The 19858-nt window shown below is 45.3% G+C and overlaps 1 protein-coding gene across 3 annotated transcripts in view; it reads left to right on the top strand.

Moving 5' to 3' along the window:
* LOC119967085 (tyrosine-protein kinase Fyn) overlaps nt 1–19858 on the top strand; it is a 316569-nt gene that overhangs the window by 196769 nt on the left and 99942 nt on the right. For all 3 annotated transcript variants that reach the window (XM_038799145.1, XM_038799144.1, XM_038799143.1), the window contains exons 3-4: nt 16475–16744; nt 18549–18648. In XM_038799145.1, coding sequence (XP_038655073.1) covers nt 16486–16744; nt 18549–18648 — 359 coding nt within the window. In that variant the 5' untranslated portion in view covers nt 16475–16485. The remainder of the gene's footprint in view (nt 1–16474; nt 16745–18548; nt 18649–19858) is intronic.

Here is a 19858-nt window from a genome sequence, read left to right on the forward strand (position 1 = left end):
TAGTTTCTATTTTTAACACAAAAGCATTATTCCGAAAGAAGTGAGAATGAACTGAACCGGGAAAGAATGTTCCAGACTGGCCCCAGAGTTCAGAATCAGAATGTACGGTTCACCACCCTACACAATCCACAGTTAGAGGTCCGTACAAAACCATTAAAATTACAGACGCACGTGGCTGGTGACCTTGGCTCTTGGAGTTATGAAGGATCAGCTGCCTCCAAAGCAGTCTGGCTCAGCTGGTTTGTTTTGGCATTGTGATGTGTGTGATATTATCATAATTATCAGCATTAAAGGGTTAATGTAGTGTCATGAGTAGCCACTAGAGGGAGCTGCATATACAACTATCTAAAGCAGTGATGCTAGACCAGGCATTTTCAAAGTGGGGGTCGTGACCCGCAGGTGGGTCACGGGAGGGTCGTGGAGCCATCCATCGCGGCATTCCCAATCACGGGAATTCATGCACAACAGCTGCAACATAGAGCATAGAACATTACAGCGCAGTACAGGCCCTTCGGCCCTCGATGTTGCGCCGACCTGTGAAACCCCTCTAAAGCCCATCTACACTATTCCCTTATTGTCCATATGCCTATCCAATGACCATTTGAATGCGTTTAGTGTTGGCGAGTCCACTACTGTTGCAGGCAGGGCACTCCACACCCTTACTACTCTCTGAGTAAAGAACCTACCTCTGACATCTGTCCTACATCTATCTCCCCTCAATTTAAAGCTATGTCCCCTCGTAGTGGACATCACCATCCGAGGAAAAAGGCTCTCAATGTCCACCCTATCTAATCCTCTGATCATCTTGTATGCCTCAATTAAGTCACCTCTTAACCTTCTCTCTAACGAAAACAGCCGCAAGTCCTTCAGCCTTTCCTCGTAAGATCTTCCCTCCATACCAGGCAACATCCTTGTAAATCTCCTCTGTACTCTTTCCAAAGCTTCCACATCCTTCCTATAATGTGGTGACCAGAACTGCAAGCAATACTCCAAATGCGTCTGCACCAGAGTTTTGTACAACTGCAACATGACCTCATGGCTCCGAAACTCAATTCCTCTACCAATAAAAGCTAACACACCGTACGCCTTCGTAACAACCCTATCAACCTGGGTGGCAACTTTCAGGGATCTATGGACAGGGACATTGAGATCTCTCTGCCCGTCCACACTACCAAGAATCTTACCATTAGCCCAGTACTCTGTCTTCCTGTTATTCCTTCCAAAATGAATCGCCCTTTCCTCACACTTTCCTGCATTAAACTCCATTTGCCACCTGTCAGCCCAGCTCTGCAGCTTATCTATGTCCCTCTGTAACTTGTAACATCCTTCGGCACTGTCCACAACTCCACCGACTTTAGTGTCATCTGCAAATTTACTCTCCCATCCTTCTACACCCTCCTCCAGGTCATTTATAAAATTGACAAACAGCAGCGGCCCCAAAACAGATCCTTGTGGTACACCACTAGTAACTGGACACCAGTTTGAACATTTCCCATCAACCACCACCCGTTGTCTTCTATCAGCTAGCCAATTTATGATCCAAACTGCTAAATCACCCTGAATCCCATGCCTCTGTATTTTCTGCAATAGCCTACCGTGGGGAGCCTTATCAAAAGCTTTACTGAAATCCATATACACCACATCAATTGCTTTACCCTTATCCACCTGTTTGGTCACCTTCTCGAAGAACTCAATAAGGTTTGTGAGGCACGACCTACCCTTCACAAAACCATGTTGACTATCTCTAATCAAATTATTCCTTTCCAGATGATTATACATCCTATCTCTTATAAACCTTTCCAAGACTTTGCCCACAACAGAAGTAAGGCTCACTGGTCTATAGTTACTGGAGTTGTCTCTACTCCCCTTCTTGAACAAGGGGACAACACTTGCTATCCTCCAGTCTTCTGGCACTATTCCTGTAGACAAAGGTGACTTAAAGATCAAAGCCAAAGGCTCAGCAGTCTCCTGCCTAGCTTCCCAGAGAATCCTAGGATAAATCCCATCCGGCCCAGGGGACTTATCTATTTTCACACTTTCCAGAATTGCTAACACCTCCTCCTTTGCGACATTTCACATCCAGTGAAAGAAAGAAATACTGGTGCTATGGATGTGTGTATTGTCCTATCCCAAACCATCAGCTTCTCCAGTCCTTCCCCACTTGAAAAACTGATGCACATTGTGTTGCTTATTTAGGATGGCTGGCGTAGTTTTACATAGAATTTACAGTGCAGAAGGAGGCCAATCGGCCCATCGAGTCTGCACCGGCTCTTGGAAAGAGCACCCTACCCCCTACCCAAGGTCAACACCTCCACCCTATCCCCATAACACAGTAACCCCACCCAATACTAAGGGCAATTTAGCATGGCCAATCCACCTAACCTGCATGCCTTTGGACTGTGGGAGGAAACCGGAGCAGCCGGAGGAATCCCACGCACACACGGGGAGAACGTGCAGACTCCGCACAGACCGTGATCCAAGCCGGGAATTGGACCTGGGACCCTGGAGCTGTGAAGCAACTGTGCTCACCACTGTGCTACCGTGCTGCCCACAGTGGTGTGTGTGTATGTGTGTACCACGGCCATATCTGAAAGCGGCCTGGTTGTTACAATCAGCTGGGGTCTCATGCTGACCACTCCTCCACTCTTAGCCTATCACTTGTTCCCCATTAAAATCAGCAGCTTTGGATTGTTGATTGTGTTTAGTTAAGGAACAATGTGATATATTTCAACTCAAGCGGGCCACTGATTTCTAACGGTGAGGTTCCCTTACTGCAGGTAACGGGTTAAAATAAAACTGAAAATGTGGAGCAAGACGTAAAGCTACACCATGAAACGATAAATGTGAATACGCATGCTGAGTCTAATAGTATTTATTAAACCGAATACAATAGGGACACGGTTCCTAAAGCAGAGTTCAGCATCTCTGGAGGGCCAGATAGAAGTGAGTGGTTTCACTGCTCATTTTGTTTGTGCTGATGGGTGTATTTGTGTAGTTTGCGCTCTCATGGACTGATTTGGTGGTTGATTTAACTTTCAATCTAGCTTTCTCTTGGGCCTCGGTTGTGAAGCTACAGTGACACTGAAGCTGCTTGAACTTGATGAACCTATGGTGACAGGATGTGCCTAACGGTGAGGCTAGTGCACTCACCAGCTGATCTTGGCCTGACAGGCCATCACTCAAAGCTCCATTAAAGGCCTACAGCACTCAGCAGGAGACGGGGCCCTGTGGTAAAGTTACCTGGCCGAACAATGGAATGTTTGCAACTGCTCGGGATTCAGGACGATGCTTTCCTGCAACTTCAGGCTCATGCTGAACAACCACCTCAAGCTTGTGGTTCAAAATAAAGACTGAGCTCATGAAGAAATTGAGGTTGAAGCTGGAGTGTACAAGGCTTCCTGGCACAAAACAACGGTTGAGGGCAGCACGGTAGCATTGTGGTCAGCACAATAGCTTCACAGCTCCAGGGTCCCAGGTTCGATTCCCGGCTGGGTCACTGTCTGTGCGGAGTCTGCATGTTCTCCCTGTGTCTGCGTGGGTTTCCTCCGGGTGCTCCGGTTTCCTCCCACAGTCCAAAGACGTGCAGGTTAGGTGGATTGGCCATGATAAATTGCCCTTAGTGTCAAAAATTGCCCTTAGTGTTGGTTGAGTGGGGTTACTGGGTTATGGGGATAGGGTGGTGTGGGCTTGGGTAGGGTGCTCTTTCCAAGGGCCGGTGCAGACTTGCTGGGCCAAATAGCCTCCTTCTGCACTGTAAATTCTATGAAAGACTGGCATTTATGTGCCAAGGCACTTTACGGACAATGAAGGACTTTATTAAGGGGCAATTTAGCGTGGCCAATCCACTTACCCTGCATACCTTTGGGTTGTGGGAGTGAAACCCACGCAGACATGGGGAGAATGTGCAAACTCCACACGGACAGTGACCCAGGGCTGGGATCGAACCCGGATCCTTGGCGCCGTAATGAAGGACTTTCAGAGAGTGTAATGGTCGAGGGGTGAATATCAGCCAGGATTTTGCAGAGAAACAGCCCTATTTCCATAGAATTCTGCACTGACCTTCTGAAAGTGCACCCTACAAAGGCCCACTCTCTCTCCCCATCCCCATAACCTCACCAAACCGGTGCATCTTTGGACTGTGGGAGGAAACAGGAGCACCCGGAGGAAACCCACACCGACACGGGGAGAAAGTGCAAACTCCACACAGACAATCACCCAAGCCCGGAATTGAACCTGGGACCCTGGCGCTGTGAGGCAACAGTGCTACCCACTGTGCCCTTGGAAGTTGTTCCCACTAAGGGCAGATGGGGCCTTGGTTTAACGTCATCAGAAAGACAGTACTTCCAACAGTGCTGCGCTACATTGAAGTGAAAGCATGGGTTATGTACCCAGATTTCTGGAGTGGAAAATGAGCCTCTGGCCTCAATTCCAAGGTTGCCCTGATTCTGAGACTAGACTGCTGCCAATGGAGCTGCTTCTCTTCATTATCTAGACTTCAGCCACAACGCTTACCAAGGCCCTCAAACCCTCTCGCTGTTTGTGAATGAAAGTCTGTTATTTGATACTGCCTGTTACAAATAATACAACAAACCAGATAAATTATGTGACTGTAAATGCTTTATAAAACGCGTGCAAAACTCCCTGGGTCTTTTTGTTACGTTAAAAGGTTTTCTATAAAGGCAAGTTATGAGTGCTCATTTGTGTGATTTTGTTGGAGAGTAACCTGCACACAATGTATGTTAATCACGAGCAGAAGGTATCTCATTAAAGCGGCTTCTACAATTAGCTCCCGGATTCAGAGACAATACGGCTCAAAAAGATCCTAATAACCCTGGTGGGAAGTGACCGCATGACAGTAAGATTGGGATAACATTCGATTGGTTTCCCCATGCCCCACGACTTATTAAACTGCTGCATCAGCCATCAAAGCTCTCGATAGAATGAAGGAGAGGGAATTAAAGGAACAAAGAACAATACAGCACAGGAACAGGCCCTTTGGCCCTCCAAGCCTGTACCGGTTATGATACCACCCTTGGCCAAAACCCTCAGCACTTCCTTGTGTCGTATCCCTCTAAACCCATCCTATCCATGTGTTTGTCAAGATGCCTTTTGAACGCCATTAATGTATCTGTTTCCACAACCTCCCCTGTCAATGCATTCCAGGCACTCACCACCCTCTGCGTAAAAAAACCTGCCTCGCACATCTCCTCTAAACTTTGCTCCACAGACCTTAAACCCCTGCCCCCTGGTGACTGACCCCTCCATCCTGGGAAAGAGTGCCTGCCCATCCACTCTATCCATGCCCCTCACAATCTTGTAGACCTCTATCAGGTCACCCCTCAACCTCCGTCTTTCTAATGAAAACAGTCCGAATCTATTCAGCTTCTCCGCATAGCTAACACCCTCCAGACCAGGCAACATCCTGGTAAACTTCCTCTGCACCCTCTCCAAAGCCTCCACATCCTTCTGTTAATGTGGCGACCAGAATTGTGCGCAATATTCCAAGTGCGGCCTTACCGAGGTTCTACACAACTGTAGCATGACTTGCCAGTTTTTGTACTCGATGCCCTGTCCAATAAAGGCAAGCATTCCGTATGCTTTCTTGACGACCTTGTCCACTTGTGTTGCCACTCTTGTCATCCATGGTATTATACTCCAGGAGAAATGAGTGCTTTCAAGGGAGAGGAGTTAAGGATTTTGGAGAGGGAAGGGGGGGAGAGAAGAGGCAGAAAGTGAGGCAGGCACAGCAAAATTGATCCTATTTGCTCAAACTTTGCCTGTTCAGGTAGTGAATGTTGAGGATTTTAGGACACCGGGTGAGACAGTGGCTAGTTCTGTGTTCATCCGGCTAGCATTTGCACACATCAAAAAATGAGCAATTGGTTGATTCTCATGTTGTATTAGCCTACTAAACAATGGCAAACTCTGTAACTAATGGCTGTGAAGTACTTTAACCTTTGGAATATCCCAAGGGTGTAAGAAATGAAGTATAAATGAAAGTGTTCTTTTCCAGTTCAACTGCATGCCATCTGATCTTATTTCCGAGTTTAATTTGATTTTAGTGTTCTAGACTTTACTTACACCGAGTAAAGTTATCCTGTATCAACGTGGTCCTGGCCCGATCTCAACCACCTACTTTCATATTCGTGATGGAGCAATCTGAGACACTGCCTGAACAATGTGGGAGTTTCCTGACTGTGGGACAGCGCTCTAATCTTTGCCACAGGAGTTCCCAGATGTCAGTGGAGCTGAAAAAAAAATCGAACATTCCTTTCTTCCCCTCTAAAACTCACTGACCCGAAACGGCTCCGTTAGGACAGCGTTCAACTGAAGATCCCCGGGTCAATCCTGGCTTTTGGCAGAGGATGTGGATTATTTTGAGCTGGGGGTGGGTGGGGAAGGGGGGGGGGGGGCGGGGTAGCACTGGTTTTCTGGGGCGGAAAGCCACAGGAGTAACATTCAACCGGATCACATGTTCTCCGACTATTTGGCGTGCGTCAGCTATGGCTCAGTACAGCATTCTTGCCTCTGAATCGGAAGATCATTGATTAAAGCCCCACTCTTGGATGGGAGCAATGTAATCTTTGCCAGCACATACTCAACTGGCCTCGCTCTCTGCTGTGACCATTTTTTGATTAGCTGAGTGCGTTTGTTTCACGGCCAATGGCAGATAATCTGTTCCTTTTTAAAAACAGAATGCAACATTGTATGTAAGCCAGTGTGTGTTCCCTCTCTCTCTCTCCCGCTGGGCAGGAAATGATTTGTGGCCTCTCATGAATGTGAGCACAAGCTCCCAGAGAACTGTATTTCTAACCTATTAATAAAGTGTCTCAGAAATGCTGAGCTAACATTCTGGTTTTTAACGCCCAGATTGTATTAGGACATTCACAACACAATGGTGTACCTGATCAATAAACGATCACCCTCATCATAACGCCGTTAACCCTCTCTCATCGAGGCAGGTTTAGGATTGTTTTGTCAGAATGTTAGGTTTGGGGCAACACCTATTTGCGACAATACAATTGTGCTGTGATGCCAATATTATCTGCAGCTATGCAGAGTAGCAAATGATTGGATTTTGTTTTGTAATAAAAGAGCTGAGCAACGTAACTGTATCAATAGTACAATATTGTGACTCCCCTCACCCTCTAACACAAACTCTTTAAAACCCGGTTTTATAATCCACACGTTAGGTATTTATTAATTACATTTCTCTTAAATCCAAAATTCTGCAATTTCCTGATTAATTTAATCTCTGACACAATTGAATTGAAGCCAACAGTGAACGCGACCACTCGACAGGAAAATGGTGTCCTCTTTTTGAAGAAATTAAAATGCTGGATGGCAAGATGTGATACAAGCAGAGATTCCTTTACTCAAACTTGTGGTTTGTTGGAAAGTGTACTGTTGTCTGTAAAACCTCAGACACTTTGACCAGATTATTCCTCAAACGTTTTACCCAGTTGTCGTCTGATTGCGAGATGGACAAAGGACAAACGCAAGTTCACGATTCAACCAAATTTATTTATCAGTTATCTTTCTTAAATTATCCTAAAACAATACGAAACGATCCCAAGATTCTTAACACTGCCCACACAGATGGACTCAATTGAGCTGCAGGTCTGATTCTCTGAGTCTCCATTCCTCCAGGCCTTTGTCAGCGAAGGTGGGTCTCGCACACTGCTTCCTTCCGTCTCTGGTCGGTCATCAAATCTTTTTTTAAAATTTAGAGCACCCAATTTTTTTTTTCAATTAAGGGGCAATTTGGCGTGGCCAATCCACCTAACCTGCATGTCTTTTTGGGTTGTGGGGGGTGATACCCACGCAGACACAGGTAGATAGAGATAGATAGAGAAATACAGCACAGAACAGGCCCTTCGGCCCACGATGTTGCGCCGAACTTTTGTCCTAGGTTAATCATAGAATTTTGGACAATTTGTCATGGCCAATCCACCCAACCTGCACATCTTTGGACTGTGGGAGGAAACCGGAGTACCCGGAGGAAACCCACGCAGTCACGGGGAGGATGTGCAGACTCCACACAGACAGTGACCCAAGTCGAAATCGAACTTGGGACCCTGGAGCTGTGAAGCAATTGTGCTATCCACAATGCTACCGTGCTGCCCTTAAGAAGTTAACCTACACTCCCTTATTCTACCCTAATCCAAGTACCTATCCAATAGCCGTTTGAAGGTCCATAAATTTTCCGACTCAACTACTACCACAGGCAGTGCATTCCATGCCCCCACTACTCTCTGGGTAAAGAACCTACCTCTGACATCCCCTCTATATCTTCCACCATTTATCTTAAATTTATGTCCCCTTGTAATGGTGTGTTCCACCCGGGGAAAAAGTCTCTGACTATCTACTCTATCTATTCCCCTGATCATCTTATAAACCTCTATCAAGTCGCCCCTCATCCTTCTCCGTTCTAATGAGAAAAGGCCTAGCACCCTCAACCTTTCCTCATAAGACCTACTCTCCATTCCAGGCAACATCCTGGTAAATCTCCTTTGCACCTTTTCCAAAGCTTCCACATCCTTCCTAAAATGAGGTGACCAGAACTGCACACAGTACTCCAAATGTGGCCTGACCAAGGTTTTGTACAGCTGCATCATCACCTCACGGCTCTTAAATTCAATCCCTCTGCTAATGAACGCTAGCACACCATAGGCCTTCTTCACAGCTCTATCCACTTGAGTGGCAACTTTCAAAGAACAATGAACATAGACCCCAAGATCTCTCTGCTCCTCCACATTGCCAAGAACCCTACCATTAACCCTGTATTCCGCATTCAGATTTGTCCTTCCAAAATGGACAACCTCACACTTGTCAGGGTTAAACTCCATCTGCCACTTCTCAGCCCAGCTCTGCATTCTATCTATGTCTCTTTGAAGCCGACAACAGCCCTCCTCACTATCCACAACTCCACCAATCTTCGTATCATCTGCAAATTTACTGACCCACCCTTCAACTCCCTCATCCAAGTCGTTAATGAAAATCACAAACAGCAGAGGACCCAGAACTGATCCCTGCGGTACGCCACTGATAACTGGGCTCCAGGCTGAATATTTGCCATCCACCACAACTCTCTGTCTTCTATCGGTTAGCCAGTTTGTTATCCAACTGGCCAAATTTCCCACTATCCCATGCCTCCTTACTTTCTGCATAAGCCTACCATGGGGAACCTTATCAAATGCCTTACTAAAATCCATGTACACTACATCCACTGCTTTACCTTCATCCACATGCTTGGTCACCTCCTCAAAGAATTCAATAAGACTTGTAAGGCAAGACCTACCCCTCACAAATCCGTGCTGACTATCCCTAATCAAGCAATGCCTTTCCAGATGCTCAGAAATCCTATCCCTCAGTACCCTTTCCATTACTTTGCCTACCACCGAAGTAAGACTAACTGGCCTGTAATTCCCAGGGTTATCCCTATTCCCTTTTTTGAACAGGGGCACGACATTCGCCACTCTCCAATCCTCTGGTACCACCCCTGTTGACAGCGAGGATGAAAAGATCATTGCCAACGGCTCTGCAATTTCATTTCTTGCTTCCCATAGAATCCTTGGATATATCCCGTCAGGCCCGGGGGACTTGTCTATCCTCAAGTTTTTCAAAACGCGCAACACATCTTCCTTCCTGACAAGTATCTCCTCAAGCTTATCAGTCTGCTTCACGCTGTCCTCTCCAACAATATGGCCCCTCTCATTTGTAAATACTGAAGAAAAATACTTGTTCAAGACCTCTCCTATCTCTTCAGACTCAATACACAATCTCCCGCTACTGTCCTTAATCGGACCTACTCTCACTCTAGTCATTCTCATATTTCTCACGTATGTGTAAAAGGCCTTGGGGTTTTCCTTGATCCTACCCGCCAAGGATTTTCATGCCCTCTCTTAGCTCTCCTAATCCCTTTCTTCAGTTCCCTCCTGGCTATCTTGTATCCCTCCAGCGCCCTGTCTGAACCTTGTTTCTTCAGCCTTACATAAGTCTCCTTCTTCCTCTTAACAAGACATTCAACCTCTCTTGTCAACCATGGTTCCCTCACTCGACCATCTCTTCCCTGCCTGACAGGGACATACATATCAAAGACACGCAGTACCTGATCCTTGAACAAGTTCCACATTTCACTTGTGTCCTTCCCTGACAGCCTATGTTCCCAACTTCTGCACTTCAATTCTTGTCTGACAGCATTGTATTTACCCTTCCCCCAATTATAAACCTTGCCCTGTTGCTCGCACCTATCCCTCTCCATTACTAAAGTGAAAGTCACAGAATTGTGGTCACTACCTCCAAAATGCTCCCCCACTAACAAATCTATCACCTGCCCTGGTTCATTACCAAGTACTAAATCCAATATGGCCTCCCCTCTGGTCGGACAATCTACATACTGTGTTAGAAAAGCTTCCTGGACACACTGCACAAACACTACCCCATCCAAACTATTTGATCTAAAGAGTTTCCACTCAATGTTTGGGAAGTTGAAGTCGCCCATGACTACTACCCTGTGACTTCTGCACCTTTCCAGAATCTGTTTCCCAATCTGTTCCTCCACATCTCTGCTGCTATTGGGGGGCCTATAGAACACACCCAACAAGGTGACTGCTCCTTTCCTATTTCTAACTTCAACCCATATTACCTCAGTAGGCAGATCCCCCTCGAACTGCCTTTCTGCAGCTGTTATACTATCTCTAATTAACAATGCCACCCCCCCACCTCTTTTACCATCCTCCCTAATCTTGTTGAAACATCTATAACCAGGGACCTCCAACAACCATTTCTGCCCCTCTTCTATCCAAGTTTCCGTGATGGCCACCACATCGTAGTCCCAAGTACCGATCCATGCATTAAGTTCACCCACCTTATTCCTGATGCTTCTTGCATTAAAGTATACACACTTCAACCCATCTCCTTGCCTGCAAGTACTCTCCTTTGTCATTGTTACCTTCCCCACTGCATCACTACGTGCTTTGGCGTCCTGACTATCGTCTACCTTAGTTGCTGGACTACAGATCCGGTTCCCATTCCCCTGCCAAATTAGTTTAAACCCTCCCGAAGAGTACTAGAAAACCTCCCCCCCAGGATATTGGTGCCCCTCTGGTTCAGATGCAACCCGTCCTGCTTGTACAGGTCCCACCTTCCCCAGAATGCGCTCCAATTATCCAAATACCTGAAGCCCTCCCTCCTACACCATTCCTGCAGCCACGTGTTCAACTGCACTCTCTCCCTATTCCTAGCCTCGCTATCACGTGGCACCGGCAACAAACCAGAGATGACAACTCTGTCTGTCCTGGCCCTTAACTTCCAGCCTAACTCCCTAAACTTGTTTATTACCTCCACACCCTTTTTCCTACCTACATCGTTGGTACCAATGTGCACCACGACTTCTGGCTGCTCACCCTCCCCCTTCAGGATCCTGAAGACACGATCAGAGACATCCCTGGCCCTGGCACCCGGGAGGCAACATACCTTTCGGGAGTCTCGCTCGCGACCACAGAATCTTCTATCTATTCCCCTAACCATTGAATCTCCTATTACTATTGCTTTTCTATGCTCCCCCCTTCCCTTCTGAGCCCCAGAGCCAGACTCAGTGCCAGAGACCTGGCCGCTGGGGCCTTCCCCCGGTAGGTCATCCCCCCCAACAGCATCCAAAACGGTATACTTGTTTTGAAGGGGAATGGCCACGAGGGATCCCTGCACTGTCTGCCTGTTAATTTTCTTTCCCCTGACTGTAACCCAGCTACTCTTGTCCAGTACCTTTGGTGTGGCTACCTCCCTGTAACTCTTCTCTATGACCCCCTCTGCCTCCCGGATGATCCGAAGTTCATCCAGCTCCAGCTCCAGTACCTTAACACGGTCTCTGAGGAGCTGGAGTTGGGTGCACTTCCCGCAGGTATAGTCAGCGGGGACACCAGTGGTATCCCTCACCACCCACATCCTACAGGAGGAGCATGCAACTGCCCGAGCCTCCATCCCCTCTTACTTTACAGAATTAGCTGCCCTGTGGACCAACTGGACCTCCGCCCTCCGACTCTGCTCCCAGTCAGCTGTACTCTAAACTCCTGGTTCCCTTCACGCTCTTTGATAAATATAGGAAATTAAATGAAAGGAGTACCTTACTCCCTCCTCACCTAACTCCCTCAGTCACCAAACTCTCACTGTAGCACTCAAATGCCACAAGCTCAGCACTCAGTGCAAACAAAGTCTGCACTGTATCTAGCCCCTATTTATACTGTGACTCTAGCTTCTAAAAACTGGCCTAATGCAATTAACTAATTAAAATGTGCAAACTCCACACGAACAGTGATCCGGGGCCGGGATTGAAACCTGGTCCTCAGTGCCATGAAGCAGCAGTGCTAACCACTGTGCCACCGTGCCGCCCAGGGCATCCAGATTTCTCTGCTACCTCTGCGCGTCTATGCTGGGGAGGGTTCAGGGTGGCCGATTTTTATACCCCTCTCTTCGCTTTGCCAGAAAGTTCACAATGAGGTCTCAGGGCCGGGGTCGCAATACCTAATGGTGTTGCCAATTGCAACTCGGCAGGACACCAGCAACCCAACCCCAGGGGTCCATTCCTAGGTGTATTGTATGCACGTAACCTCTCTCCATACAGGATAACGGTGGGGAAACTGAAAGCGAGAATGTCTAGTTTTATCTGGGCAACTGAAAGCAATCGATCCATATGAATATGACCGATAATCTCCTGGTGGGTGATTGACGGGTCCAGTCATGTCCTGGCAGTGTGTCTGCGTTCAGTGTATTCGAACTTGGCCAAGTTCGAATTCCCATCAGGCCATCCCTGGAGCTGACTGTGATTTGATTTAAAATATGCAATTTTTAATTTGGAGGGTCCAGTTTTATGCTGGGCCCAAAGGTCCGGACGCTGTCCATTTTACCACAGTACATACCCATATATATTACACTGCTATTACACACTGGGTGTTTTTTAAATTCATTTACAGGATGTGGCTTTTATTGCCCAACACTAACCCCTCCATTTCAGAGGGCATATAAGAGTCAACCACATTGCTGTGGATATGGAGACACATGTAGGCCAGACCAAGGAAGAATGGCAGATTTCCTTGCCTAAAGGACATTAGTAAACCGTAAGGCATTTTATGACAATCGACAATGTTATCATGGTTACCATTTTAATTTGAATTCCAGGTTTTATTTAATTGGTGGGATTTGAATCTAGGTCCCCAGATCTTGCCCTGAATCTCAAAGTGACAATAACACTACACCCTGCCTCCCCCACAATGGATAGTCTTATCTGTATTACAGTGCTGTTACATAGCGGAATATGGATTGCCTTGTCTATTACAGTGCTGTTACATACTGAAAATAGATTGCCTTGTCTGTATTACAGTGCTGTTACATACTGAAAATAGATTGCCTTGTCTGTATTACAGTGCTGTTACATACTGAAAATGGATTGCCTTGTCTGTATTACAGTGCGTTACATGCTGGATTAAGGATTGCCGTGTCTGTATTGTAGTGTTGTTACGTACTGGAATATGGATTGTCGTGTCTGAATTAGTGTGTTACATAGAATATGCATTGTTCTGACTGTATTACAGTACTGTTACGTACTGGAATGTGGATTGTCGTGTCTATATTACAGTGCTGTTGCATATAGGAATTTGAAGCGGATTGCCTTGTCTGTATTACAGTGCTGGTATATACTGGAATATTTATTGCCGTGTCTGTATTACAGTGTTGTTACGTACTGGAATATGGATTGCCTTGTCTGTATTAAAGTGCTGTTGCATACTGGAATGTGGATTGCTGTGTCTGAATTACAGTGCTGTTACGTACTAGAATGTGAAGTTGATTGACTTGTCTCTATTACAGTGTTGGTATATTGGTTGTAGCATGTATTTTACAATGCTGTTGCATACTGGAATGTGGATTGCCATGTCTGTATTACAGTGCTGTTGCATACTGGAATATGGATTGCCATGTCTGTATTACAGTGCTGTTGCATACTGGAATGTGGATTGCCATGTCTGTATTACAGTGCTGTTGCATACTGGAATGTGGATTGCCATGTCTGTATTACAGTGCTATTGCATACTGGAATATGGATTGCCATGTCTGTATTACAGTGCTGTTGCATACTGGAATGTGGATTGCCATGTCTGTATTACAGTGCTGTTGCATACTGGAATGTGGATTGCCATGTCTGTATTACAGTGCTGTTACATACTGGAATGTGGATTGCCATGTCAGTATTACAGTGCTGTTGCATACTGGAATGTGGATTGCTGTGTTACATAGTAGAATGTGGAATACCGTTTCTGCATTATACAGTGCTGTTACATACTAGAATGTAAATTGCCGTGTATGCAACACATAACAATAAGTTGTTACATATTGGAATATGGATTGCAGTATCTGTATTACAGTGTGTTACGTATTGGAATGCGATTGCCGTGCCTACGTTACAGTGCTGTTACGTACTAGAAAATTGATGGCCTTGTCTGTATTACAGTGCTGTTACATACTGGAATGTGGTTTGTCTTGTCTGTAGTACAGTGCTGTTACGTACTGGAATGTGGATTGTCTTGTCTTTATTACAGTGCTGTTACATACTGGAATGTGGATTGTCTTGTCTGTAGTACAGTGCTGTTACGTACTGGAATGTGGATTATCTTGTCTCTATTACAGTGCTGTTACATACTGGAATGTGGATTGTCTTGTCTCTATTACAGTGCTGTTACGTACTGGAATATGGATTGTCTTGTCTGTAGTACAGTGCTGTTACATACTGGAATGTGGATTCTCTTGTCTGTATTACAGTGCTGTTACATTCTGGAATGTGGATTGTCTTGTCTGTAGTACAGTGCTGTTACATACTGGAATGTGGATTGTCTTGTCTGTAGTACAGTGCTGTTACATACTGGAATGTGGATTGTCTTGTCTGTAGTACAGTGCTGTTGCATACTGGAATGTGGATTGCCATGTCTGTATTACAGTGCTGTTGCATACTGGAATGTGGATTGCCATGTCTGTATTACAGTGCTGTTGCATACTGGAATGTGGATTGCTGTGTTACATAGTAGAATGTGGAATACCGTTTCTGCATTATACAGTGCTGTTACATACTAGAATGTAAATTGCTGTGTATGCAACACATAACAATAAGTTGTTACATATTGGAATATGGATTGCAGTATCTGTATTACAGTGTGTTACGTATTGGAATGCGATTGCCGTGCCTACGTTATAGTGTTGTTACGTACTAGAAAACTGATGGCCTTGTCTGTAGTACAGTGCTGTTACATACTGGAATGTGGATTGTCTTGTCTCTATTACAGTGCTGTTACGTACTGGAATATGGATTGCTGGGTCTATGTTACAGGATCACAGAAAAATACAGTGCAGAAAAGGCCTTCTCACTCCTTTGATCTTGGTGAATATTATGGGTGGCAATGTGTCTCATTGTAAATATGTGTGGAATCAAATTTCTGTTTCATGTTTGTGTTTGGCTTATTAAGGACTTAATTACATTAATGTGAATACAAGCATGATGCAAAATGTGAATGAGATTCTCCTGTCTCTGAGGAAGTGTCGAGACTGACCTCCGTCCTGCTCCAGAATCAGGTAGCATAATGCAAGAAAATAATGAGGTGTAGATTATGCAGTTTGCCCTGACAGCATGTTGTCCAATCCTCCTGGGAAGATGGCACTATTCTGACTAACACTAGAAGGTTCCCCGGGTGGCACAGTGGTTAGCACTGCTGCCTCACGGTGCCGTGGATCCAGGGTCGATCCCGGCCCCGGGTCACTGTCCCTGTGGGGTTTGTACATCCTCCCCGTGTCTGCGTGGGTCTCACCCCCACAACCCAAAAAGATATGCTGGGTAGGTGGATTGGCCACGCTAAATTACCCCTAATAGGGGGGAAAAAAATAATTGGGTACATTAAATTTGAAAAAGATCCGGCCCTCGCAAATGTTTAGCCCCAAAAATCTAATGGAGATATATTAGAACATAGAACATAGAACAGTACAGCACAGAACAGGCCCTTCGGCCCTAGATGTTGTGCCGAGCAATGATCACCCTACTCAAACCCACGTATCCACCCTATACCCGTAACCCAACAACCCCCCCCCCTTAACCTTACTTTTTAGGACACTACGGGCAATTTAGCATGGCCAATCCACCTAACCCGCACATCTTTGGACTGTGGGAGGAAACCGGAGCACCCGGAGGAAACCCACGCACACACTGGGAGGACGTGCAGACTCCGCACAGTGACCCAGCCGGGAACCGAACCTGGGACCCTGGAGCTGTGAAGCATTTATGCTAACCACCATGCTACCGTGCTGCCCCACGCATTTTAGTGCCTCTGAATTTTAGTGCCTCCGAAAATGGTCAGAAATAAATCCGCCCTATCAAACGATTGACTACTGGCATGAATGGCATTGGATTCTAAAACTGCTCTTCATTTTATTTCCCCAGGTGTTTAGATAATGGGCTGTGTGCAATGCAAGGATAAAGAGACAACCAAAGCAGCAGTGGAAGACAGGCCAGGCTCCATTCCCCAGAACCCAGGCTATCGTTATGGACCCGACCCTTCTCCGCAGCACTATCCCAACTTCGGTGTCACGGGGATTCCGAATTACAACAGCTTCCATGGGACCGGTGGACAAACACTGACTGTCTTTGGCGGAGTTCATTCTTCCTCTCACACGGGAACGCTGCGTACTCGGTGTGGAGGAAGCCTAACCGGTAGGAGAAACACCCAACCTTTTGAGCTGGTTCTATTCCTTCAGTGTTTAACCAAGTCCCTTGATGTTGAATCCCCCTTACACAGGAACAATGCCTTGATGTTGAATCCCCCTTACACAGGAACAATGCCTTGCTCTGTCTGAAGAAAATGGCATAAACTCCTGAACAACAAACTTTGTTTTATTGTTGTACAGCCAATAATGTTTTAACAGTTTACTGTATAAACCATTGCTATACTATGTGCTTGCTCCAATGAGATACCGTGGGACATTTAACTATGTTTGAAGGTACAACGTCAATGCTGCTTTTTATGTTGTTGAAAATATGAAGTTTTTAAGATTATGTTTTTGGACTCTCTATTTAGGGTAAAATAAAGAGGGTCATGAGACCTGTTCTGAATTCTGCCCGACAACAAGTGTGGTTGACTTGTTTGTCAACGGTTAAGGTGGCCCAGGTTATCAAACTGAGAAGGTGCAAGATATTCACACCTGTAAACATTGACCAGTGCAGCTGAATAGAGTGTTGGTGTCCTGAGGTTGTCAGGTTTTATAAATGGTTATGTTTAAACTTTCTGTTTAATTTCATCATAGAAAGGAGTTGGGAGGTGCAGAGTACAGCTAATTAGCATTTTTGCCTTTCCTTTTGGCATTGATTAGCCTTTGAGAGACAGCAAGAGAGAGAAACTCTGCTGTTCATCATACTCAATGAAGGTGGGAGCGTTCTCTCCGATTGAAGACCAAGTCCATGGGCATTTTAACAAGGCTGGCCCACTTGCCTACCTTTGGTTGGATGAAGAAATTTCCAGACTAACCCTGACCATGGAAATTAGTTCCAAGATTAGAAGTTGGAAAAGGAGAAGAAAATAAGCCATCGGAAACTGAGAATAGTTTTGGACTAGCTCCTGATAATGAAGTGTCCACCTGAGGGACAAAATATTCCATTTTCAATCATTTATAAGTCAAATGGGGAAACCTTTCTGACCTATTAGAATAGGTCTACTGAAATAGTATTTAGTCAACACTGCTTTTAGTTTCTTTGCTGCAGTAAGAGTCTTAAGAAATTAATCTTGCCATAGTGATCCTTCAACTCAGTCACTGGAAATTCAAATATCTTTCCCTAAACATTAATGGTCTCTACAGAGACCGTAACAATGTGGAGGAAGCATTAGGAGAACTGGGTTTGAAACAATATTACGCAGGTTGGTAAAGTTGGAATGTTTAGAACATTCATGTTCAGTAATGGGAAATAACGCTACCTGACCATTCAGCTAAGCTTGGACATCACTCGAAGCATATCATTGCACCCCTAATATTAGTCTCAGATTAGTTTCAAGTTGCCTGTACCTCCTCCCAGTAAAGGAGACATTGTCCTTCCACCTCATGGCCAATTGACCTTTTAATGCTCAGAGAGAGAAAGTGGAAGCTCCTTTCCAACGTGAAATCAAAAATTAATTTCCTAGCTGTTTACAGGATGCAGTGAGATCCTGGTCATTTGCAATCTGCCTTCACACGGGGGCTGGAGTATACTGCACTCAGTAAAATGTGTGAAACGCCACTAAAATGATCAACCCAGATATGCGGAAGTTTTCATAAAGTCACTGAATGGGGGCTAAGTGATTAAATGACGCCTCAGGGAAGTACCCTGACCGTCTCTATGATTCTGCTGTGCTAGAATTATAGTGTAACCATCAGGTTGCTTGTTTTCCTGTACTGTACAAGAAGCGGCTGAGCACTGAAGAATGAGCTGTGATGTTTTCAGATTTTACCCTTGAGCTGACGGATAACCTTCTGTTTCCCATCTCCAGTTGGGGTGACCCTTTTCGTGGCACTGTATGACTATGACGCCAGGACAGATGACGACCTTAGCTTTCAAAAAGGAGAAAAGTTTCAAATTCTTAATAACACGTAAGTACCCAGGGAGGCGGAGAGAGACAAATTGCAGAAACCACAGCCATGTTACTGCCTTCACCCAGCGGTGAGATTTCTGCACTGCTCAGAAGTTAAGAGTATAAATGATTCTATGTGATCATCATCTGTTGTGGTCGAACACCCAAATCCCATCAGTTTGGAAGCCGGGTTCCTCATTGGTTGGCCTCTATTTGGTATTGTACTTTTTTAAAAATACAACATTAAAAGGAATCATTAATGCCTGCTGTCACCATGGGTAACCATGGTGATAGGGTTTGCAAAAGAATTTTAAATGTGGAGCTGCATTCCAGTCGCTACAAACACATATAAGAGAAGGCTTGACACAAAGGCAAGGCAGAAGGGGGTATGTAGCAATTGTTTTCCAAATTCATTTGTTTGATGTGGCTAAACAAGGCGGCAAGGATATTATAAAGACAAAAACTAAGTTATATCATATTGTAAAGGCCAGTGGCAGGCTGGAAGATTGGGAAACGTTCAATCATAAAGGGATACTAAAAAAGTAACAAAAAGAGCCAAGGTAAATTAGGAAAAAAATACTAGAACAGAATATCAAAAAGGAGAGCAAATGTTTCTACAGGTGCATAAAAGGGAAGAGAGTCAATAAGGTGATTGTTGACCCCTTGGAGGATGAAACTGTTGAGTTAATAGAGGGGAAAACAGAAATAGCAGAGATGCTAAATCAATAATTTGCCTCAGTTTTCACAGTGGAGGACACTAGTACCATTCCTATAGGAACAGGCAATTCAGAGGTAATAGAAACGGTGGAACTTGGAACAAGCAGCATCAATAGAGAAATGATACTCAATAAACTCTTGGGATTGAGGGCAGACAAGTTCTCAAGGCCTGATGGCCTACATCCTAGGGTATGAAAGAAAGTGATAGCAGAGATAGTGATTTGATTTGATTTATTATTGTCACATAGGTGGATTGGCCATGCTAAATTGCCCGTAGTGTCCTAAAAAGTAAGGTTAAGGGGGGGGGGTTGTTTGTTTACGGGTATAGGGTGGATACGTGGGTTTGAGTAGGGTGATCATTGCTCGGCACAACATCGAGGGCCGAAGGGCCTGTTCTGTGCTGTACTGTTCTATGTCTATATATTAGTATACAGTGAAAAGTATTGTTTCTTGCATGCTGTACAAGCAATGCATACCGTACGTAGGGAAGGAAGGAGAGACTGCAGAATATA

This window comes from Scyliorhinus canicula, chromosome 6 (assembly GCF_902713615.1).
Source record: "Scyliorhinus canicula chromosome 6, sScyCan1.1, whole genome shotgun sequence".
In the NCBI taxonomy this organism is placed as follows: domain Eukaryota; kingdom Metazoa; phylum Chordata; class Chondrichthyes; order Carcharhiniformes; family Scyliorhinidae; genus Scyliorhinus; species Scyliorhinus canicula.